At 42.1% G+C, this 24,895-nt stretch overlaps 1 protein-coding gene, 1 long non-coding RNA gene and 1 other non-coding gene across 6 annotated transcripts in view; 2 read left to right on the forward strand and 1 right to left on the reverse strand.

Moving 5' to 3' along the window:
- On the reverse strand, positions 1-24,154 carry LOC111093644. 3 transcript variants are annotated; one of them, XR_005382892.1, is made up of 6 exons: positions 23,026-24,154; positions 20,735-20,840; positions 18,644-18,824; positions 12,691-12,771; positions 6,308-6,365; positions 1-1,031 (listed from the first exon to the last, which is right to left on the reverse strand). It is a non-coding gene; the product is annotated as an uncharacterized LOC111093644 (long non-coding RNA). The 3 variants fall into 3 exon arrangements; XR_005382891.1 differs by lacking the exon at positions 20,735-20,840 and having other exon boundaries at positions 23,026-24,153; XR_005382893.1 differs by lacking the exons at positions 1-1,031; positions 6,308-6,365; positions 20,735-20,840 and adding an exon at positions 9,489-10,046 and having other exon boundaries at positions 23,026-24,153.
- The window catches only part of PLAC8A (placenta specific 8 A), a 26,469-nt gene continuing 6,352 nt past the window's right edge, over positions 4,779-24,895 (forward strand). The window contains exons 1-3 of one of the 2 annotated variants that reach the window (XM_038582257.1): positions 4,779-5,062; positions 22,344-22,475; positions 24,003-24,127. In XM_038582257.1, coding sequence (XP_038438185.1) covers positions 4,816-5,062; positions 22,344-22,475; positions 24,003-24,127 — 504 coding nt within the window. In that variant the 5' untranslated portion in view covers positions 4,779-4,815. Of the gene's footprint in view, positions 5,063-7,359; positions 7,518-22,343; positions 22,476-24,002; positions 24,128-24,895 lie in introns of those variants that run through there. The other variant, XM_038582258.1, reaches the window with a different exon arrangement.
- On the forward strand, positions 16,797-16,929 carry LOC119867268. Its single transcript, XR_005383003.1, has one exon. It is a non-coding gene; the product is annotated as a small nucleolar RNA SNORA18 (small nucleolar RNA).

Below are 24,895 nucleotides of genomic sequence, written 5' to 3' on the forward strand. Positions count from 1 at the left end.
TTCTAATTTTTGCTTCACCCTCACCCTGAGTGTATTCAAACAGACACACTTCACAGTGTGTGTTTCCCAGACTGTGAAGACACTGACACCAGTTTCAGCTGGTCTGGGTGGGGATCCGACTTTCTACCCGCAATTCTACTGAACCCACCTGTGCGGTAACTGAACCCTCCTGCAGAACAAAACAAGCTTGAATGTGTCTAGCTGCAGCCAACATAGCTAAGGACATGGTCCTGAAACCTAGTTTTCAGAGGAAAATAAAGTGTGTGACGCCTTCCACTCCCCCACCCTCGCCGCAGCTGACGTGAAGTTCCTGTGTATTATTCTAGCAAAGCACCTGTTTGCTCCTAGCGTGTGTGGTGGCTTGTGATCTTCTGACTCCCCGCCCCAGAGTCAGCTCAGGAGAGGACTGGCTGTCTTGGATCACATTCACTACAGTATACTGGATGCCTCCTAGCTCAGGAAGTGCTTGATAAATATGTGTCTTGATGACCAGGCCGCTGACAACCTTCTACAGCTGCAGTCAACATATGTGGGAACATCTGAAAGAGCACCACATTTGATCCGAACCCTTGACTTTCTCAGCTTTGCGACTCTGGAAGAGTTACCCAGCCTTTCTGAGCCTTTATTTCTCCATCTATCTCTATCATTATAAGGATGATAAAAATACTATCCTCTAGGGCATTTCTAAGTACCAAATGTGATTACGAGCTTGAAAGTACTTTGTAGATACTCCATGGACATCAGCCAAAATCAGTGAAGTGGTCAACATTTTAGCGTTGGGATTATAAAAGAACTTTGTGGTGGAAAATAAGACAAGTAATCCCTCACTCATTTTTGCTTCTTAAAGCATCCGGCATCATTGCCCTGGCTTCCTTTATAGAAACTTTGTACTGCATCGTCTCCAGGTGTGGTTTTCTCTTTTTCTTCTGCGTTCTTGGACTCTATCCTTCCAGCTGTCTTTGCTCTCTTACCTTTCTCCTGCATTCACTCAATATTTCTGGAGGGACTGCAGTGCGCCAAGCAACATACTCCTAGTAGGAAGCAAAACAGGTGTACAGGCTGCTCTGTTGGGGTTGTTAAAAAGAAAACAAGCCCAACAGGCCCAAGATAGAGTCACCTATGCCAGACCAAGTCACCAAACTGAGGCTAAGAGTTCAGCATGACTGCAGTTTCAAAGTCCACTGGAAGTGTAATTTTAACTGCTCCGTAAGGAATGTTCTGGTAAGCCCCAAAAACGCAATCTGTCAAATACGCCCTCCAGATCCCATAGAGGAAGCTGAGGTAATCCACATGATGAAATCCCTGTTCTTCCCCCCTTCAAGTAATACTAACAGAATAGATGAAAGGGGGATGCCTGGGTGGCTCAGTGGTTGAGCATCTGCCGTCAGTTCAGGGCATGATCCGGGGGTCCTGGGATCGAGTTCCGCTTAGGGCTCCCCATGGGGAGCCTGCTTCTCCCTCTGCCTATGTCTCTGTGTCTTTCATGAATAAATAAGTAAAATCTTTAAAAAAAAGAAGAAGAATAGATGAAAGGGACCATGACTGAAAAAGTTCTATCTTTTCTTTTCCCTGGGAGGTTATTAAAACTTTCCTTTTTTTTACAACTCCTCAGAGCATTGCTCTACTTACTAGGTGGGTTACCACCAGATTCATGAATTGTTTAATAAAGGGAATTCAAGCTTCAGATTTCCTCCATCAAATTGTGTTTTTCCACAGGTGTGGATCAAGTCATCACCGCCAGGTCTGGACTTGCAGTAACAGCTCTCCACAGGGAACCCGGGGCCATGCCTAGGGAGACAGAAGGCCACGGAGGCAAAGATCTGAAGGAGGAGTCTATTCAGTAAACTTTTGGAGTCATTTTCAGTAGAGTTTGACTGAGTTATCTTCTTACTATTTTTATCCTATTATTTTTCTATGTATACCGTTAATTTCAACTTTTACCTTTATTTATTAATTGAAATTAATCCAATTTCCTGATTGACTTTTTTGACATTTTAAGATGAATATTTAGTTCTTTTATTTTTTGGTCTTACTTTTAAATCGCTAAGGCATCTTGAAACTCTGAATGTTCCTTTTAGTATTACTTTCAGGATTCCTTAGGTCTCAAGAAAAAGTAGTTTGCTTTTCATTGGTTTCTAGAGAATGAATGGATTCCCATTTCTTTTCTCTTTAATCCAAGACTTGCCTCGGAGTTTGTGCCTTCACTTCCAACTATTTAAGGCTTTTAGATCACATTCATCATGTACCTTTAATTTTTCATTTTTATGAAAAATCTGTCTTTATGTGTGGCAGGTAAGAAATCCTTATATGTGTTATCTCAAGTTATTTGATTATATTATTTGGTTCATCTGAATAAAGTTTTGACTGTTAAAACATTGTGTTACTTGTTGAGTTGAATGATTATTTTGATGATGAATTCTGGATGATTGGGAGCAAGGTATTTTGAAATCTCTCATTAATTGTACAAGGTCTCCTTCCTGTCTTTATGTATTTAGCTGCTATGTTCTTTGATATCTCCCTTGACTGTTTTATCTTCTTTAGTATTTGTGCCTTTTATAACTGCAGACAAATGTTCCCTACACTCTAAGTGCTATTAGCCTGAAGTTCTACTTTGTCTGAGATTAATGTTACCGCTCCCGCTTTCATTTGTCTTCATTGGTCCAGAGTCTCTTTGCTCACCATTTTATCATCATCTTATTTGAAGTATGAATCAATATATCCAATGGGCCATATCTTTGCATGAATGCTTTTCTAGGACTTTAAACCTTAGCCCACTGAGTTCATCATTTCCTCCCTAAAACCCTTTTTTCTTCTTTCTTTTCCATCTTGGTCATGATGGAAAGCTCTTGTTTCACTTGTTTGTTCTTTTTTTTTCTTAAAGATTTTATTTATTTATTCATGAGAGACACAGAGAGAGAGGCAGAGACACACACAGGCAGATGGAGAGGCAGGCTCTCTGCAGGGAGCCTGATGCAGGACTCAATCCTGGGACCCCTGGGGTCACAACCTGAGCCAAGGCAGCCGCTCAACCACTGAGCAGCCCAGGTGCCCCTCACTTGTCTGTTCTGATGGAGTATCCAGATCCCCTTTGGCGGCCAGTCCCTCCACTTGCCCAGCCTGGGAGCTCTGCATGGTGTTTCCTTGTGCCCACTTCAGGATGGGCAAGTGATTGCCACTGGACAAGTAGACATCACCTTCTACTAGCCTTAGAGACCCAAACACAACAACCTTAGTACAAATAGGTCCAAAGAGATAGTGGCTGTTTTTCAGAAGAGGCTCTTTAGAGCTCAGACTTGGAAACCAGACTGCTGGCTCAAATCCTTCCTCTGTCTCTCATTTGCAGCTTCAGGCTAGTTACTTAATCTGCCTCAGTTTTCCTACCTACCTCATTCTTGTGAAAATTACAAGTATCAATTTATGTAAAAAAAAAAAGTTTAAGGGATCCCTGGGTAGCTCAGCAGTTTAGCGCCTGCCTTTGGCCCAGGGTGCGGTCCTGGAGTGGGATCGAGTCCCATGTCAGGCTCCCGGCATGGAGCCTGCTTCTCCCTCTGCCTGTGTCTCTGTCTCTCTCTCTCTCTGTCTATCATAAATAAATAAATAAATAAATAAATAAATAAATAAATAAACTTTTTAAAAAAAATTAGAAGAGGGGGTACCTGGCTGGCTCAATCTATAGAGCACGCGACCTTTTATCTCAGCGTTGTGAGTTCTAGCCCCACGTTGTGTGTGGAGCCAACTTAAAAAAAGAAATTAGAACAGTAGTTATAATACAGTGTGCAGATATGGATGTTAACTATTGTCAATTTTTCGTGCCCCAGGACCTGGGAGGACAACAGTCCAGGGCATGTGAATTCTGAGCAGAAGTGTAGTCAGCATGAAGAAGAGGGGAGGCAGTGGGAGGACAGACCAGGCCCTTCACAGAGGTGAGCCCTGCAACAAGTTGGTCCCAAAGCTGGTCATGCCCAGGATTTTTCAGACAGTAGGCAATGAATCCCCGTTTTGTTTAATATTCTGTGACTAAGTCAGAAAACCTTAAATTATACAACTACTAAGCAAAGTGCCAGGCCAGTAGCTTCGATTGCCCCCTCTCCCTCACTGCACACATGCTATGTGGCAAGTCTACATGGCCTCCTTCCTCAATTTGTTCTCATTATGATGCCTTTTCTCCACTTCCCTAACTCAGGGTTGAAGAAAGAAAATCGGTGTTTGCGAATACCGGCTACATACTTAGAGACTGTGAGGACATGTTCACTTTTGAATCCTGAAAATAGCCCTGTGAGGAATCAGAAGCTCAGAGACACTGACTAACTAGTCCAAGGCCACACAGCCTTGGTGATTCTAGCTCCAGAGGCCACACTTAGCGCCACTCTGCCATACTGTCTGGATAAATACTTGCTGGGTGGCTAACCCCAGGAGCAGGACCTATGGAATTCATTGCAAGCAGTCCTCCACATGGCCCAGACCAGTGGTTATTTAGTCCCTTTTGACTAAATGGCAATGACCTTGAAAATGGCAATGACCCTAATGTAGTTCACTCATGTCAGACGTCACACACAGCCGCCCTGACTATGTTTCTCAGGGAACTGGTCATCTATCACTAAATCTACCCATCCTCAGCCCCAAAGCTTGCTGAGCCCTTTTGCAGAGAGAGAAGCAACAGAAGCGAGGTTGTGGCCATGCCACTTCCTTTAATCAATCATGAAAAGACTAGCAAATGGCCTGGTAGTTTTCCCAGCATGAATTCACACACACGTACACACATGCATGCATACAAACAATCCAGGCTGCCAATCTGTCTTGAAAATACATCATTCCATGGAGACTTTCCTGAATAGTCCTGTAAAACTATCTCCACCTCTATTCCTTGGCTCCGCACGTTGTCCAATAGAATGTTTATTGCTTGTTCTGCGGTCTCACCCTCTTAGTTCCTTAAAATCCACTGAGTTCACAGGGGGACTTTTGCCATCTACCAGGATTCTCCTACCACCCCCTCCACTCAGCCAGCCACTGCTCTTCCTTTGGCTCTGCCTCAAGGAGGCCCTTCCTGCCCACCCTGTTCAAGGTAAGCCTCCTTCTTACTACCCCATTATTCAGAATCTCAGCCCCTTGACAATTTTCTTTGAGACTCTTAGAACAACGTGCAACTATAGTGTCCATTTATAGGTTTACTTAGGTCTTAATTTGTTTTTGTCTGTTTGTTTTTAAAGATTTATTTTTTATTCACGAGAGACACAGACTGAGCGAGAGAGGCAGAGACACAGGCAGAGAAGCAGGCTCCTACAGGGAGCCCAATGTGGAACTCGATCCCGGATCCCGGGATCATGGCCTGAGCCGAAGGCAGGCACCCAACTGCTGAGCCACCCAGGCATCCATACTTAGGTCTTATTTGTGTTTCCATGTGTTTTTCTTTTGTCTTTCTTATTAGAATGAAGCCAAATAGGGGCACATCTCTTGCTGTGACTATCAAGTGGTGAAAACATATACTAATATATGAAACGATTGAAATGAAACACTTTTGTGCTGGGCACATACCAGTTCCTAAATAAATCAGTCTTTTTGATTAAGAGATTTGCCCAAGAGCCACCCAGTTAGTGGCCTAGAACTGGTGACCTCTTACTTTGTAAGATGCTAATGATATTTTCTATACAGACTGTTCAGTTGTCTCACTTTCCAGGCCGTGAGCTCTTCCAGGACAGGGAAGTGGCCTATGTACACAGTGGTTATTGCTCACACGCTAGGGACCTGAAATAAGACAGCATTTATTATACGGATGCCTGGGGGGCTCAATCGGTGAAGCGTCCGACTCTTGATTTCAGCTCATCACAATATCAGGGTCCTAGGATGAAGCTCCTGCATCGGGCTCCCTGCTCAGCGAGGAGTCCTTGTCTCCCTCTCCCTCTACCCTCCCCCTTCTCTCTCTCTCAAATAAATAAATAAACACATCTTTATTTTATTTATTTTAAAGATTTTATTTATTCATGAGAGACACACAGAGAGAGGCAGAGACACAGGCAGAGAGAGAAGCAGGCTTGTCACAAGGAGCCTGATGTGGGACTCAATCCCGGGATCAGGATCACGCCCTGAGCCAAAGGCAGACACTCAACCACTGAGCCACCCAGGCGTCCCAATAAATGTATCTTTAAAAAACAGAAGCATGTATCCTACTGATAGTGAATTTTCCACTTAATGGTACATGTGCATGTGAATAGTCTAGGCAAGTGTTCCTGGGAGAGAGGTGAGCACTCAAGAACCCCTTTCCGCTTACCTGGTGCCTCCCCCACCAGCTCCCTCTGTACACACGTCTCACCTGGGGGAACAGAAAGCAGTCTGAGGGATGTGAGGCATTCAGCTCTTCTGTTCAAACCCTATGAAAGAAAATACAACTTGCTAGGGCCACACTGATAGGAATGAAGGACACTTTAACCTCTGCTAAGCTAACTCCTTTTTAGTGGGCAGTCCGGAAGCAATTGAGGTTTTATTTATTTTTTTTTAATTTTTTTTATTTACTTATGATAGGCACACAGTGAGAGAGAGAGAGAGGCAGAGACACAGGCAGAGGGAGAAGCAGGCTCCATGCACCGGGAGCCCGACGTGGGATTCGATCCCGGGTCTCCAGGATCGCGCCCTGGGCCAAAGGCAGGCGCTAAACCGCTGCGCCACCCAGGGATCCCGCAATTGAGGTTTTAGACGCAGTATCGTGTATCTATGTGCCTAACGATTTGATAAGTGAGACAGTTCCCCTTCCATTCCCCTGCCCAATTTCGAAGAACTGCCTTTTCCTGTCCCGAGTTTCTGTTAAATCCCTCCTCTTGCTTTCTAACCCTGCTCAGGCCCTCTGCACCCTTCACTCACTTGTAGAATTGCTCCCACAGTGAGCTCCTTGATGTCGGTCTTACCTGTGAGAACCCACTCTCCACACTGGCACCAGGTGAGTGGTATTGAAATGCCACTGGCCACATCCGCACTCTGTCCCCTTACCCTTCACTAACTCCTCTTGTCCGAGCCACCCAGCCCCTTAGCTTGGAACCTAAGTCCCAACAACCTGGCCAGAAGGAAGGTGGCCTATCTCTTTAGCATTTCTGAGACCTCAGACCAGCTGCCCACCGCTTACTTTTAAACACATACCATGCCCCTTAAGTGCCTTAGGGAGTGGAAAAAGTAGAGAAACCCTAAGTAAATGAACAAAATTTGGACCTTCATAAAACATGTTTCTGCCTAATCATAAATAAATCTCGCTGTCTAAGGGCGCGAGGTTTGTCAGGCAAGTATCACAGAAAATAAATATAGTGAGATAAAATGCATTGTGCATTTTCTTAAATAGAAAAACAGTGGCCTCCAAGGCAGTAGAGACAACTAGCTTTCTTTCCTCCTGTCCCACCTCCTGACTTTCCCCACCCCTAACCCCACCCTTGCCAGCTACTACAGCACAAGGCTGCAGCCTCCAGCCAAGCAGTCGTACCCCTGGGGCTTCTCCTGCTTGGCCTGGGCTGCTGGCCTCTGTAGTTAACCAGAGTGGGGTGAGTATTACTGCAATACAAAATAATACCTTTCCGTTGTGTAACCTTTTGTCTTTCCCCTCTTCTTTCAAAAGAAAAAAAAATATTTAAAAAATAAACGATAGAACCAGTAAAATCTTACCGTGTAATTAATACAGGCCAGGGCAGAATTGAGTGGTACATATTCATCATTTGCCTCATTGAGTTTTTTGGGTTGTTTTTTGTTTTTTTTTTTAAGCCCATAAGTCTGCAGCATGCGGTTGTCTTTTAAATTCAACTTGGCAGTAGTGATTCTTAAGAGCCAAGGTAAATTGTAGCCTGTTTCTTTAAAATGTGCTACTAGAGATGCATTTTTAAGAGGGAAAAAATGTTCTTGATCATTAAAGAAGAAATCTTCGCATCACCATGAAGACTGATGTGTTTAAACAGAATATTTTAAATATTAAGTTGCTTCTAGAAAGTGTCTTACTTTGCCATTGGTTTCAGGATTTGCTGTTGGAATTAGTTTTGCTGGTAGGGAGGCACGATTTCTACTTTCAGTCACCTTGAAGCTTATTATTATCTTATTGTCAGAATTAATGCTAAATGTCTCTGTTTTTATAAAACAAAAACAAGTGATCTGGCCACTTGTTACCTTTCCCAATTTGTTACATTGTTATTATCACCAATAATACCAAGTCGGCTTTCAGTATTTTCCTTGTTGAGGGAATGATTAGCTTTTCTCACCTACATGATTTAACGGAAGAGGAAAAAAGAAGCTTTTTTTTCCCTCCCTCTTTTGTCCAGACCCCTAAGGCTAGCACATTTCTTAAAAATGGCTGTTACAAGGGAGGTGGGGGTCGGGAGGTGGTATTGCTGACATCTAGATGTCTAGTCTAGAGACTTTACAATCATGTGTATGAAACTTAACAGTTTCTATATTCATGAATTTGTTTGTTCATTTTTCAAAAAAAAAAAAACAGCCATTGAGCATCCAGGCACTGTGGTGGGATTAAAAGTGGAATGGCCAGCACCAGCAGAGCTGTGACCCTGACTCCAATAGGGGAGAAGGACCTGGAAACAGCTGACCTGATGGGCGTCTCTAGACATCTTAAATGTACTGGAAAATGTACTTAACGGTGTACTACAGGTCTACACCCTTTCATATGTAAATCAGCATCAAGGCCAATATAATTATGAATATTTCCCTCAAGGATTTGCATTCATTTCAGCAGGAAGACTAAATATTTTTCTAAAATTTTCTCTCATTTATTTTACTTTATTGCCCTAGCTTTATTGATGCCCTAAGGAAATGCTTAGTTTACCTCCTGGGAGGTAACTGACCTTAAGAGCACTTCAATGTGTTAGCAAAATGTGGAGGAAGCCCAGCAGCCTGAACTAGCATCCCATATAGCCATCAGTTTTATTGAGAAATTAGCACTGAAGATTGCATTGAAGCTCACTTGAGTTTAACTTGGGGGAGTGAAAATGGAGACAAATGTGTGTGAAATTAATGGATGATGCTTTTGGTGTACAGACCATGCTCTAGAAAAGTATATCTGGAAGATTTTGAGAAAAAAAAATTATAATCAAGTGTTTGTATAGTCTGCTGCCTTTTGCCTGAACTAAATTTGTCAACATGTAAATGTTTCATGGTCACCAGTAACTGTATTTTCATGGAAGTTTTGAGATCTATTTATACCAAATAGAGCACTCAAAACGGTTTTGCTGTTTTCTGATAAAGTATTGGATGGGTCCTGGTCACGTTCTATTTATTTATTTTTTAAAGATTTATTTATTTATTCATGAGAGACACGGAGAGAGAGGCAAAGACATAGGCAGAGAGAGAAACAGGCTCCCGGCCAAAACCCTGGGATCACACTATCACACTCTGAGCCCAAGGCAGATCTTCAACCACTGAGCCACCCAGGTGCCGCCCCAGCCCTACCCCCCCCCCCCCCCCCCCGCCGACCCCCACCCCGGTCAAGTTTTAAATTTAAGATACCACCCAAACTCAATAGCCTGCAAGCTTTGATAGTTGACTTTATGGCTAAGGACCAGCACTATCTTAGCCCTCTTTACTTCCATTACAATGGGGAAGATAAGGGTGAGGGAGACTCTTCCACTTACTTAAAGTAAAACAAAATTTAACATCACGTAACAAACTTGATTGTTTACCCAAAACTAACTAACTAACTAACTAACTAACTAACTAAATAAATAAATAAATAAAGTTTGGTGGAGATGTTCTGTACTGAAATGGATATGGCTATTGGCTGTAGTGACTTCCCTGGTAAAGGAGCTTTGGCCCACATTAGTAAAAAGGGCAAGTAATTCCAATTCAGATATGAGTCACAGCAATATTTAAAATATAATGCTATGCTTCATAGGTCTTCCAGTTCTTGTAGCCAAAATATTATCTGAGATATCTATGGGACTGCTGCAGTGTGGGTGTGACCAGATACCAGATAGGCTAAGCATGGGAGAGCCAAGCCCTGTGCAAGTCCAGGAGGTGGTGATACCCTCTTCTTTTGGGATTCCTCTCTGCTGAGCTCCTACTGGAGACGAGTTCTAGAAAGGATATGAGGAGAGAAAGAACAAAGGCAAGACAGGAGTCTGGGGAAATAGACCATTGCCTAAGTGAGGGATCTGGGTTTAGGTGAGGGATTTCAGGATATTTGCATATGAATTGGGACTTTTAAGTTAACTCAAAGATTGATTCACTCAGTAATATTTCAACCTTTAATTCTACAGACAGAAATAAATTGTGGGATGAGCTGGAACAACTCCAATTAAATTCTTTTTTTTTAGAGAGAAAGACCCTCTCTTTTTTTTTTTTTTTTTTTTTAAGGTTTTATTCATTCATAGAGACAGAGAGAGAGAGAGAGAGAGGCAGAGACACAGGCCGAAGGAGAAGCAGGCTCCACGCGGGGAGCCTGACGTGGGACTCGATCCCAGGTCTCCAGGATCAGGCCCTGGGGTACAGGCGGCGCTAAACTGCTGTGCCACCGGGGCTGCCCCCTCTCTGTCTTTTTTACACCAACTCCAGAGTCATTAACTAATCAGATAATGATTCTGAGCTGGAGCACAATGATTGAATGCCACTTCTCAAAGAGATGAACGCTTGCTCCCCGAGTGTCAGAAACAGCAAGTGGAGCAGCCTTCTCTACACTGTTGGAGAAATGGATTTATTGCCATATTTAGGAGAATATTCCTTAAAAAACATGGTCCTATCCGCAATTTTTTTTTTTTATTGGACTACAGGTAAGGATGTATGTCACAAGTTTCAATAAGGTTAACTTTGTATGGTGGATTAACAGATTTTTTTTTCTTTTGATGTTTTTGTGCTTTTTAGGGTGTCTTCATTGAACATTCTATTTTGGCTACATTTTTATAATTATACGTGTTTGCAGTCAAAATTTAAGTGGTAGGGGAAATTTGAATTGAGAGGAAATGTGTTTTATTTTTGTGTACAAGTCTTAAGGCTCCACTATTTCAATACTCAAATTTATCATTTTGGCTAGGCTTTCTTTAATACACTGATTTTCAACCCTCACCACACCTTGGAGTCACCTGGGAAGCATTAAACATATCCTCTCCTCTCGCCCAGACTAATGGGTCAGAATCACAGTGGACCCAAGTGGTTGGTGTTTTTAAAAGGTCAGCTCTTTATGCTATGATTCCACGTTGCAATTCTTTGATCTCCATAGTACTGACCAAGATGTTAGTTACTTAAAATTGGACTCCAAGGGTGTTTTACTGCCTTCTTCTATTGTCACAGGGGGTAGGCTTTGCTAACACCTGATATAAGCATTTTCCAGGTTCTATGGTGTACAACTTTGGGACTTTGATCACTCCTATGATCACATGCAATTCATAAGTACATGCAGAAGAGGTATCTCTTAGCGTAACACTATCTGCTTCTTTTAAATGATCATCTAAATGCCAGTTGTAGCCTGTGTTGGCCATTCTTCCTTTCTCAACTTCACTATCGGTTACTTGGTAAAGCAGGCCCAGAACTTGTATCTGAGGAAAACATAGGCTTTCTTACAGATATACCTTTATCTTATCTCCATGTTGAGTTAGGATAGCCGTTAGCTCCCTCCGTGCTACACTAGGGTGCCTTCTATTCAGATGTGTGGCCTGACTGCATCATTTAATTTTTATAACAATACATTTGCTTTATATCCCTTTCCTGCTGCATATCTGTTCTTATGCATAATAAGCAGCCCTCATGGAGAATCTAAACTCTGGTTCTCACCAAAGACTTCCAATTCAGACCCATTGCTGCCCAATTTTTATCAAGTCCTAGCTGGTGAAAATATTACTCATGGAGGGTTGCCCAAGAATATACATCCACGTGTCTCTCTGAACAATCTACATTTTAAATCTGATTTTTTAATCCTGGATCATCCAGATGATCAGAGATAAGCAGTTCGCTGGGATCATTTTAGCTGCTCATAGATTGCCTTCAGTGATTCTGCTCCAGCATTGTGATTTAACCGTATATTAGGAAATATGTTCGTGAAAGTCACAGTTCTGTTTAGAGATACTGTTAAAGACTTGGACCACCACATGTCATATATCATCTCCTTTTTTTTTTTTTTTTTTGAGGACCTTGATGAGAAATTTCTCTAGCTATCAATATGTTTTTCTTTTATAGACATAGTCAATTTCCTAAATGTTTGCATGCCCTCTGCTTTGCCTGGCAGGAAGCCCAGAACCTCATATGCAGCCCATGTCCAGCACTGTATGGGAACCTTAAAGGACATGCTAAATTTGCTCAGACTTTATTTTCCCTGTGACAAATTTCCTTTTTTTCTTTTTTTCTTTTTGTATCTTGTTATATATGTAAGTTTGTGAGCTGCTCAAATCTTCTTAAGAACAAGATGAAGGTATGAGTAAGTTTCTCAGTCTTGACACTGTTGGGCCAAATAGTTTATTGTTGGCAGGAATGGGGGATTAAGTGGGGGATTTGGAAGGAAGAATGGGGGGGGGTGCATCCTTGACCTCCATCCACTGGATGTCAAGAGTAGTTCCTGGTACTGGGAAAGTACCTTTCACATGACAGATTTATCTACAGCTTTTAGGGAAGAAGGGCAAGAAGAGGTCAAAATGACCTTCAAGCTTTTGCCATTTTCTCAGCCTCCTTAATACATTCAACATGCTAAGCTGCCATATTTTAGGGTAATATATCCTGAAGCCCAATACTTACTTAGTATTTTCTAGGCTATGTGCAAGTCACTATCTTTGGGGGACCCAGATGACTGAAACCCACTTACACCCTCAGAAAAACCTGCAAATGAAAAAAAGAAAACAAAGAAAAATATAAGTGCTCAGTTTGCACATCTCTGAATCTCATATCTGAAGTTAATGTCACTTCTGAGGGCTTTCCCAATGACCCTTGGGAGAAGAGAGTGGAGATACTGCTATTGGCATTTAGAGGAAAGGCAAAAACTGCTATTAGCATTTAAAGAAAAGATAAAAGTGTGGCTAGCACCCAGCATGCTGACTCCCTCACCCAATAGGCTCTCCAGCCCATCATGAGAGTGATGTGCAAGGTTGAACAGGAACAGGCAAATCCAACTTGGAGGATTAGGAATGGCTTCATGGAGGAGGTGGCATTTTAGCTGAGATATTAAAACAGGTAAATAGGAAAACAAGGGACAGGAGCTCACAGCAGGAACAGGATGGAGGGAATGCCTGCAAACTGGTGAGCATTGTGGCCTGACTGGATAAGAGAAAGAAATGGCAGCCAAAGGACTGAAAAAATAGGGTGAGTCCTTGGGCACCCTAAAACTGTTTAGGAACAAACAGGCATTCTTCCCCTAGAGCCATGTATGCCTGACAGCAGATTAACAATTTTAAGACAAAAGTAGCAAAGAAGCTGAATGAATTAGTTGATGGCAGAGTGAGAAGAGACCTGGGAGGATCCAGTGTATTCTATGGTTTTTGTCACCAATCCTCGCCTCAGTTAAATGTTTTAGTGAGCACAAACCTTTACTTCCTTGACAAAAGTAGGATAAAGGACTCCCCCAGTGTCAGAAAAATTCCCAGTTGAGGACTATCAAATATACAAATACTCCTGAGAGGGCTCTGAATTTAAGGATTACCAAGCATGAGCACCATTTTTAACCAAAGGGAAAATGTTTTGGAGTGGCTTTTGGTGATAGAAATGATTTAGCTTCAATTAGGAAATGCCATAACTTCAATGATGCACAATTGTTTTTAAACTTACATGTAATATAGTTTTCATTGTTTTGGCTAAAATTTCAGAAATAATGTGATTGGTGGTATATTAGTCAAGGATCCTATTATGATACAGGCAATACTGCATTCTGTAGGTGATCCAGATAACTGTCTCCAGATACAGATCAGACCCAGGACTAACAGCAGGCTTGCTGTGATGCTTCTGGGTGGGGAGAAGCTCAAGAGGGAATTCTTTGGGAGGAGCAGGATCTGAGTGTATCTGGGGAGGCAGGGTAGACTAGAAGCCAGATACTGGTAAGTGAGGAACCTCCTTTCCCCAGTCCAAGTCTATAAAGAGAAGAGCTATATTCTCAGCTAAGGCCTAACATGGGGGCTTCAGTAAATTGGGCAGAATGCCCAGCTCCCACTATTCCATCACCCTGGGCAGTGACCAGAGGCTTTTTGTTTCAGATATTATTTAGTTTAGATTAAGAAATGTCATTTTTGGGGGGCACCTGGGTGGCTCAATTGGTTGAGCATCTGCCTTCAGCTCAGGGCGTGATCCTGGAGTCCTGGGATCGAGCCCCACATCAGACTCCCTGCATGGAGCCTACTTCTCCCTCTGCCTATGTCTCTGTCTCTCTCTGTGTGTCTCTCATGAATAAACAAACCTTTTTTTTTTTTTAATTTATCTTTTCAACCATGCATAAATAATCATTTTTAAATTTCCTGGTTTGGCTAAAATTTCAGAAACGACTTTGTAGAAGAGGAAAAATATGTTAACCTCTATCCTTCCAAATTCTTGACTAGGGGCCCTGAAAGAAAAGACAGATTAAGGAGAGAAAAACAAGAAAACAAAGAAAAACAAACAAAAAAAGATTACACATATATCTCATATACATGGGAGGTATGCAGGAAAATGAGTAACTCTCAGAAGTGGCTTAGAATTCAGACTTAAGGATGGCACTTGATGTGAAGAGCACTAGGTGTTATACTATATGTTGGCAAATCGAACTTCAATAAAAACAAATGAAAACAAAAAAGAATTCAGGCTTAAACCAGCTTTAGCTAAAGGCACTGGACAGAAAATGTGGGGGAAGCCAGTTATGAGAAAGGGAGCAGGAAAATAAAGGCTTGTCATGCAGATTTAAATCCATACTTTTTCCATTGATGAGTCTCTTGTGGTATAGAGTCATCCCTCTACTCCTGATAGGAGAGGGGGGCACTTACAAATGGATATTTTTTCCCTTATAAATGTAAATTACCTTAAAGGATAAGTTTGACTCTGTTTTCAGAGCTTCTCCTATGTGTGCTGTTTCTCAAAATAATGGATTCAGAATAACTCTTATGCCATAAAGGCATATTTTAGAATGGCATTTTCTGGTCTATACACAACATGTACAGAGGCAGAGTCCCCATGTGTTGCAGAGATTGCAGAATTCTGCTTGCGATGCAAGGTGGTAGGACAACTGGTTCCAGATGCAGACTCAATCCCTGCACTAAAAGATAGGCCTGCTGGAGGCTGGTTGGGGGCTGAAGAAGCTCAAAGTGACTCAAAGCGGGGCCTTCCCAATTGACTTTATTTACTTTGCTTTTCCAGAAACGGGTTGCCTACAACCCATGGAATGGTCTGGTAGGCAGCTGAAAGCCAGAAGGAAATGGACAGAGGAGAAAGGAGGGATGGAAATAGAGGGAATGAGGAGCCTGGGGAAACCCAAGGAGAGTAATAGCCATTTGGTGGATCCCATCAGCATAGCTGAGACTGGTTGAGAGAAATGGAGCCCATGCAGGCCCTGGGGCCAGTCAGTGGGACTCCTCTAAAGATAGGACCTGGAAGATAGGACTTGGTAGGTTGGAAGAGTCTGGACTTTGGATTCAGCTCACCTGCCTGGGCACCTGGCTATGCTGCTCCAGGTATTTGGTTTCAAATTAGGAGAAAAGATTGTTATGGGGCTAGAATCTCATCATGTACCTAAGATTGCTTAAAATGGAAACTAGCAGTAGAAACTGCTCAAGAAATTTCAGTTTCCTTCCTTTAACCATAAGTAAAGCAATTGCATTCCCAGAGGAAATGCTCTTGTAAGAATTTAGATAGAAATCATAAATCATGGCCACCGTTAGTGTCCTTTGGCGTCTGCTCATTCCCTGGGGGATGGGAGACAGCTTCCTGCACAACTTAGGAAATCTCCATTGTTTTTGGCCTCCCTCATGCCAGTTCCATTCCTGTAAATTGGAAGGCAGAAACTGCCACCATATTTTCTAATTTCAAAGTTATTCCCCAAACCCTCCAGATAAATGCAGGATGCCCAGTTAAATTTGAATCTCAACTAAAGAATGAAAAATGTTTTAGTATTAGTATGTCTCAAATATTGCTTAGGACTTATTATTCAAATTTAACAATCTTCTTTATTTTTTCCTAAATATGGCAATTCTATTTAATCATTTAACCATAATTTCTGTTTTTCTCAGTCTTAAGCCTAGGCTTCCACTTCCCAGATTCTGGTAGCACTCTATGGGTAAAAAGAAAGATGATGGCATCACCAGGTATTGACAAGGACATGAAGCAAATGGAACTCTCATCCATTACTAATGGGAATGTAAATTGGTACCACCATTTGACAATACTGTTTGGCATTATCTACCAACCCCAGGACCCAGCAATTCTATTTCTAGGTGTAGACACAATAGAAACACATACCTGACCCACCTAAAGATATGTACAATAATGTTCATAGCACTACTGTACCATTCCTAATAGTCCAAACTGGAAACAATACAATGGTAGCATGGATGAATAAGTTGTGTTATATCTATATGATGATTTATTATATGTCAATGAGAATAAATGAATTATTGCTACATGGTTGCATCTCACAATCCTAATTTTGAGCAAAAGAAGCCAGACACAGAAGAACAAATAATGCATATAATTCAATATATGTAAGGCTCAAACACAGGCAGAGGCAGAGGGACTTTCTAAGAGTAAGGAGGGCTTCTGTGGTGCTGATAATGGACTTCTTAAATCAGGCTGTGATTACAAGAACTGTTCACCATTAAATTCATCAGTAATGCTTATGATTTCTGCACTTCACTGAATGTATATTGCACTTCAGTTAGGAGTTCACCGAAAGAGTTGAGGTATATCCTAATGGGGCTTTTTTTTTGTAGACCAACGTGGTTGGAAATGCCTCATTGAGTATACGTGTGGTTTGCTTTATTCGCAGAACTATGTGTTAGATCTGTGGGAAAGAACTGTAAGACATCTATCTGCTAAGATGATGTGAAAGACCTAATAGTCACATTTTTAAAATCTTAGATATTTGCATATCCCAACAATCTGTACAATCCTAGGGTGTGATAGTTTAGGGGTGAATATGATTTGAACTCATTCATGTTTAGAAGGTGTCTGAATTGAGAAACAGACAGATCCATCTACTCTGATCCTAAATGTGTCCCTAGAATAAAGAAATTGGATTCTAAAGATTACAGGTGGGGAATTTTTGAAGTGTGTTCATATTTCACTTGAAATCAAAGAAGCCCAACTGAAAGAACTCCGGATTGATAGTGACAACTGTATTGAACAAAAGTTCTTTTTAAAAGGGCTATTCTGAAGATTATGATTCTGACTTTGGAAAAACTACAATGATGGGCAGTGGAAGGAATCACATGTAAAATTCCTTAAATAAAAATTTATTGACTTTAAATTTAAAAAAAAAGAAGTTGGGTGACAGGCACTAATGACATTTGATGGGATGGGATGAACACTGGGTGTTATACACTATGTTGGCAAATTGAATTTAAAAAGTTTTAAAAATAATAAGTTTATTGAAAGAGAAAAAAAATAGAACTGGAGAGTTACACTGTCCACATAGGAACAAGAAGCAGAAGGAAGAGAAAGAGGCAAGTGGTGGAAGGGGAGCAACTGGCAGGATAAGCAGGATTTCAGAATAGGATATGAACCAATCTATGGGGAAACTGGGTAGTGTCATGATCCCTGAGTTCTAGCCTTTGAAACATTGTGAGTAGGAGGCCAAGTGTTAGGTCCCATTCCTTACAAGGACTGCTTGTCTGGCTACTATAGCCTCGGTTTCTATACCCCTAGAAAACCGAATCAAATACCTTTAGAAGCCCTCCAAAAGCTCAGGTGTCATGAGGCTTTTGATGTTTTCTAACCATGTTTCTCACCTTAGCACTGTTGTTGATATTTGGGGATAGAACATTGTTTGCTGTGGGGGCTGTCCTGTGCTTTGCAGGATGTTTAGCAAAGTCTCTGGCTTCCACCCACTAGAATGACAATAGCACCTCACCCTTGATCATGACAACCAAAAATATCTCAAAGCATTGGCAAATGTCCCGGGGGGGCGGGAGGGGGGCGGAATAATCCTAGTTGTGAACCAGTTAGCTGAACCTGTATGGTGGAACTCTAAAGGACGTTTTTGAGTGACTGCTTTCAAAACACTAAAAATATCTACCTGGATAAAGAAAGACACATGAGCACACACAGACACACAGACACATGACTTAAAAGAAAGCAACATTAGTCACAAACCACCTCCCTGTGGTTCCAAAATTCACCTGGGAAAGGATAACCTAAAATATGCTTACCTTTTCTCCCTGAGCAGGTCTGGCTCACTTTAGCTGGCCAAGGTTCCCAATCCCAGATTGGGTGGAAATAAGCATAACTGCTTTAGAGTCCCAAGAAGTGAATTCAAATCCCAGCCTTGCCACTCTGTCACTGTAGGCATGTGACTTACTTTCTGTTTCTTTCCCTTTCATCTGTGGCCTTATAGAAGAAATGCCCATATCCCATAATATACAGGAGAGTGTAAAGAAGGGTAGGGGATTCTACTGATTTCCCTCCAGGGCCAAGTACTCACTTTTATGTAACTACTACTCATGAAGAATGTATCCCATGCCAGACATCACTCTAAAGGCTTTTCAAATATCTAATGCTCCTGACAGTTTTATAAGCCACTTACTGTGCACTTCACAGATGAAGACACTGAGGGACAAGGTCATTAGCTAATGATTGGAAAGCTGGAGTCTGTGGCCATCATCAATGATGGAAACCACTGGATCGTGCTGACTGGTCCACCTTCTCATCTTTGGGTTTCTATAATGTTTCCTGTGAGGTGTCTTCATGTCTTCTTCCTGAAGAGACTGGGAAGAGGATACAGAGTAACACTCAGTCTTTGAGACAAGCCTCATGTCCTCATCTATAATTTTTTTTTTATTTTATTCATCTATAAATTAAGGAGGTTGGACTAGTGATCCTGACCTTTCCCTAGCCCCAGCATGTAATCTCTTTGCCTCAGTTTTCATGTCTACAGTAGAAAGCATATTATCAGCCTTCATTGTCTGAGTGCTTTAGTCTGCTGGAAATATTAAACAGAGATAAGTGTCAACTAGAGATGAAGCATGAACACACTTTGGAAAGCAAGCGTAAACCATTATCATATTGGCAACATATCACACTCAGGTTTTTCCATCCATGTTCTTGGCACTTAGACTCTTCTTAGACTCTCTCTTTCTCTCTCTCTCTATATATATAGTGATTTGCAGTTTTCAAAATGTCTTCACATAACAGGATTTTGCTTGAGCCTGCCAAATACCAGCAATGACTAAACCCAAGTTTTTAGATTCCTACCCCATTGCTCATTTTATCACCACACTGTGTTAGCTTTATGGAGCTGTGATCCCAGGCACTGCCTGATACTGAGTCAGGTGTATGACCTATTACTTAACATTTAGCCTCAGATAGACACAAGGGGGCATATGTCCGCTCACTGCCATACAGAAAACACAGTGTTTAAAAGGCATAAGTCTATTGACATAGTCTCATCACAGTAATACAACAACCCATGAGAAAAGTGGTACTATAATCATTTTAAAGGTGTCAAAATTGAGGAGCAGAGAGGTTAGTTTACTTGTCCAAGAACACACAGAGGGTGGGAAATAAATTTGAACCCAGTTCCTAATCATGATCTAGACACTGAGTAGTCAAAGTGCGGGCCAGTTGCCAGCAGCACTGCCACTGCAGGGGCGCCTGGATGGCTCAGTTGGTTAAGCATCTGTCTTCGGCTCAGGTCATGATCCCGGGGTCCTGGGATCAAGCCCTGCATCAGGCTCCCTGCTCAGTAGGGAGCCTGCTTCTCCCTCCCTCTCAGCCCTTCCCCCTGCTCTTGCTCTCTCTCTTTCTCAAATAAATAAATAAAATCTTAAAAAAAAAAAAAAAAACAAGCCTCTGGCCCAATTCTGGACCTAGTGAATTAGGTTCTACACTAGGTTCTACACTCTAAAAGGATACTGAGTCCTGTGCACAGGACAGTAAGAACCACTGCTGCTCAGTGTAGAACTATCCACATACAGAAGCACAAAATCTATAAATAGACACATAATATATGCATACAGACATACACTGTAGTGTGTTTTGTAAACATTTTACTTAAAGAACAGGAATTTAGGGGTTTAAGAACAAGTGGCAAGAGTCCCTGTGTTAGATTAGAAATTAATTGAATTAATACAAACAGTACAATGTAGGATAGATGTGATTTGTGTGTAGAGTAATTACAGCCTACACCCATTTCAGGATTCCTATCAGAACTGATTCTCGAGCCTCCTCACTGGCCTTTTGTCTTCACACCAAGCACAGCAAATTTTATACTTACTGTAAACTGCTGACCACACAAAAAAAATGTTTCCAGGGCTCTGCAAAGGGTAATGAAACACTGGAAGAATAGTTAAAATATAGTCTTTGCTCTGGAATAATTTTTAGGGTTGGAGTCTTGAAAAGAACTTTAGCATAGTTTTCCATCTTGATACATTAGCTAAACTGATTTGTTTGGTTATGCAAATTTTTTCACCAAAAGCAATGCTTCTTCTAAGAAGTAATTTTCTATTAAGAATATAGTCGTACTGGCATATTTTTCTTTAATGATACACACGCAGCAGCAACAGCTACTTGTACATTTTGTGTAATGATTTTCCCAGTATATATTTTGAAGGTATTGGATAATTCACCTTCAGGCCAGAAGTATATCTGTAACATTCAATATTATACACAACATTACCTGTGCAATTTATTCAAATTTTGTGACTATTTTTCAGATAGTACATTGAGCTCACAGCATGTGCCCACTCTGATAAGATGGTAGTAGAAAAGATGTCATAGTCCTCCTAAATAATCAGAGAGAAGAAAGATCTTTGGATTCCAGTGAAATGTTTATCTAGCCCAATAGTTTCAAATGTAATCCCTAGTGTGATGTGACAATAATTATGGAGCCTTCTCAATTTGGTTGTTTTCCCTTTGTGTCATAAAGCAGGTTCTTGATAATAAATATTAGAGGTAGACTTCTAAGGCAGTCAAAGTGCCCTGGCTCTTATTGTCCCATGATTATTCCATAATCACCTGTCGGGGAAATCAACTGATGATAGCCACGCATGTCAGTGTAGACAAAATCAACCAGAACAAAGAGCAGGGCAAGGGAGGAGCTAAGAAGAGGACTGGGAAGGGTGGAAAGAGAGTGAAAAGACCAGTAAGCAGTGGTCTCCAGAGCTGTCTACATCACAATCACCTCTGAAAACTTTTACTTGCCAGGGTCTACCCCAGCTACTGAATCAGAATCAAGTATGTGTGTTTTCAAAAAAAAAAAAAAAAAAAAAAAGTATGTGTGTTTTCAACTAAGCACTAGGGATGAGCCTAGTGCACAGTCAGGATTGAGATGTACTCTGGGAGCATCTTTGACTTGGGCCTTCCCTTGCTACATGGAGCAGGTGGACAGATAATGGGACTGGATGTTTCCTCGCACCTGATTAAGGGAAGTGTTTGACACGAGCAGGGGTCAAGGCTCCAGAGCACAACACATGGTTAGATATGAAGCAGTACACAAGAACGTTTTAACATCAGCCTTTTTGAAACCAAATACATTCTCCGGAGTTCTGACTGGGTAGAGCTTAGGAGACTTCATTTGATCCCTGGATGAAATCTGAAAAGTATAGGCCCCACTTTGTTTGAGAGACACTATTTCTTAGTGGTTTGGCAACTACCGGACTTTTCTGTGAAAGCTTAAAGTCTTCCCACCATTTTTTTCAGATTCTTGCCTGACAATTTCACAAAAAGAAGTTAATTTTTTTTTTTTTTAAGTAACCTAGGACATCTGTTAAAACTTTAGCTATCAGGATGCCAGTAGCAATTAGGCAATGAGGACTGACATTAGCTAGAGGCATCGGTGTAATGACATCTTTCTGGAGAAGTAAAGAACTCTATCTCACAAAGTTCTCAAGAAGCAACTGAGATCATGTCCATGCAATAGTGTTGTAAGAGTCGTTACAAGCAGTATTAAATAAAACACCTCATATGCAAAGTAGACATTGTTCAGGATGGTTGTCTTGAAAATAGAAGAAAAAAAATCATCTTGCAGATTAAAAGAAAATAAGATCAGAACAAAAGGGGCAACAAAATCTCCCCAGAAAACCTGAAAAATGAACCCTCACTCCACTTCCTTGAAATTTCTAATTACCAAGTATCAATAATAGACTGTTACCTATGTCTTGCTAAGTTCGTTCAGTGTGGCCAACCCTAATCAGGAGAAGTGTGATGAAAGTCCTCTCGACTAAAATTTACATGATATCCAACCAACACAGGTAGGGGTTAATACTTTTTTGGTTTTGTTTTCACAGGCAGTGCCTTTTGGAACTTAGTCTTAAAAATGAATCCAGTTGTTTCGCAGCCAGGATATGGTACAGCAGGGAGTATGATGAATAGCGACTGGCAAACTGGCATGTTTGACTGCTTTGATGACCTGGGGATTTGTAAGTGTACCTACTTATTGCTTCTCCTGGACTCTAGGAGTTCAGGTTCCTGACCTAATAGAACTCGTCTACTTACCCTGTCACTGAGCTTCTGCTTTACTGTCCAACTCGCAAGCCCATTGGGTGGATTCAACCACCAGATGTGTTTTGTTCATCCTATACTTAATGAGCTCTCTTCAGATAGCAATTTAAAAATACTAGGAAACATATAAAAGTCAGATTTCACATAAAAATCTGACTTTCCATTCTAGATTGCCAAGTTCTTTCGAAAATTGGAAAATCTGGAAAGACGAGCCTTCATTACATATGGCAGAGTTCAGCTGCTGCTTAGCATTAGCTGATCCCACTAAAAGTGATTCTCATTCTACAGCTTGCCATATTTATTTGTGCCCACTGCTGTCTCTTTTGTGTTTTTTCCAATCTATTTCACTCATTCTACCTGCATGACCTTGAGTTTGTGATCCTCGTCCAGACCAATTGCCTTTTGCAGTTTTTCACCTCTTATATCACCATGCTCTTGACACGTTGCTCTAGCTTGTCTTCTACTCACCTCTACCTTTTCTGACAATGCTGTTCTGTGTTTTCCAGCTGTCAGTGACATTCTTGCAACTCTTCTCACTGTTCCATCTCAGGAAGCACTGCAGGCTTTTAGCTTTACTCACTTCAAACTACAAAACACACTTTTGCGTGAGAAATTTTTTCTTATTTCAGAGTCTCATGCCATATGGGTTACAGACGTTCTCTGTGGGGGCTCATCTTGACATTGTGTGCGAGAAACAGCCTCCTTTTTTTGTGTATGATGGAAGTTGCAGTTTCTTCGGAGATCCCTTCTGCTTAAAAACAATCAGTTAAAAAACCACAGACTCTCTTATCTAGGGTACAGCCATACCAGAACTCCACCCCAGCACTTTGCAAAATAGACTTTTACTCCGAGCATATTTGAGAACAGTTTCCTGTTTGTTGTCATTTTCTTAGGCCCTCTTTCCTACAGAAACTCTGTAAAGTGAAATTGCACTCAACTTTTTAAACAACTGATACCAACGTCCCTTAATTTCTGCTTGCTTCCATCCTCATGATGATGATAGAGTCCTTTTGCCCGAATGACCATCTAGGATCTATTTCCTCTCTTTGTCCCTGATGATTTCTTCACTCGGTGTTTCCTGACCCTCAATGCCCTCCCAGTTTTTAGAGGGCTTCTCAGACATCCTGACGCCACAAACTTCCTCTGCAAGCATGACCCGAATGTCACAAGCGCAGGGAGGAAAGATAATGCGAACACGCTGAGATTAGCAAGGCATGAGCTTCTGCGATTAAATCTGACCTGGTGTAGTGACTCACGAGGTATCCCCAATTCCTGGACAGATGGCTCTAGAAGCAAGGCCCAAGGAGCCAGAGGATGACGTTGTCTTCTCCGAGTGCCCATTAAGGCCACTTTCTGAGCCAGCACCTTGTCTGAAAGGGGTGTGATTTCGTTGAGAGTATGATGACTTACACTCACTCTTCTGTGTGCCCTCCCCCCGCACCCAGGCCTCTGTGGGGCTTTCTGTCCCCTGTGCCTTTCGTGCCAGATCGCCTCCGACATGAACGAATGCTGCCTGTGCGGAGCGAGCGTCGCCATGAGGACCTTGTACCGGACGCGCTTCGGCATCCCGGTGAGTCGCCCGTTGCCCCGCGAGGCGCCCAGGGCTCCCTGGGGTCCAGCGCGGGGCTGCGATCGCCCTCCTGGCCTTGGCACCTGGACCCCGACCTTGTCTCCGCTCCCGGCCCAATCGGGGCAGGGACTCACAGGACTCACAGGAGGCACCGTTGGTAAGAACATCTCACCTGGCCACCTGGCGGCAGGTGTGCCGAGGCGCGCAGGGGAGCCTTGGAGGGCCCGCAGCGCTCCGGCCGCTTTGCCCCGAGGCCCACCCGCGGCTCTGCCAACCTGCAGCCTGCAGCAGAGTCTGTTAGGGCGCGGCCGCCTCATAAGCCAGTGCTCATTCATTCAAAAGGGATTATTGAGCCTCCAGACCTGGCTCCGTCCTAAACTGGTAGGCAGGCATTCAACGGGGGGCTGGCGCGGGCACGGAACATGTGGGGTGCTGCTCTTCTGGGTGCCAGACACATCCCAGTGAACAAAGCAAATGGAAAGCCCTGTCTGCATGCATGTAGCTTACATCCTTTTTCTCCTTACTTTTTTGAGACCTCTATTTTAACAGACTCTCAGACTTAAAAGTCGCAGAAAGAACACAACAAAAAAAGAAAACGAATTCCTGAATACCCTGCACCCACGTTCCCCCAAAGACATTAAAGTCTTGCCACCTTTGTGTTGTTTACTCTTTCCTCTACCCGTTTGCCTATTCTGTTTTTCTGAAGCATTAATAGGAAATTACAAACTTGATGTCTTATTACCTCTATTACAGCATGTATTTCTTAAT

The sequence above is a fragment of the Canis lupus genome, chromosome 32, assembly GCF_011100685.1.
Source record: "Canis lupus familiaris isolate Mischka breed German Shepherd chromosome 32, alternate assembly UU_Cfam_GSD_1.0, whole genome shotgun sequence".
NCBI classification, from domain to species: domain Eukaryota; kingdom Metazoa; phylum Chordata; class Mammalia; order Carnivora; family Canidae; genus Canis; species Canis lupus.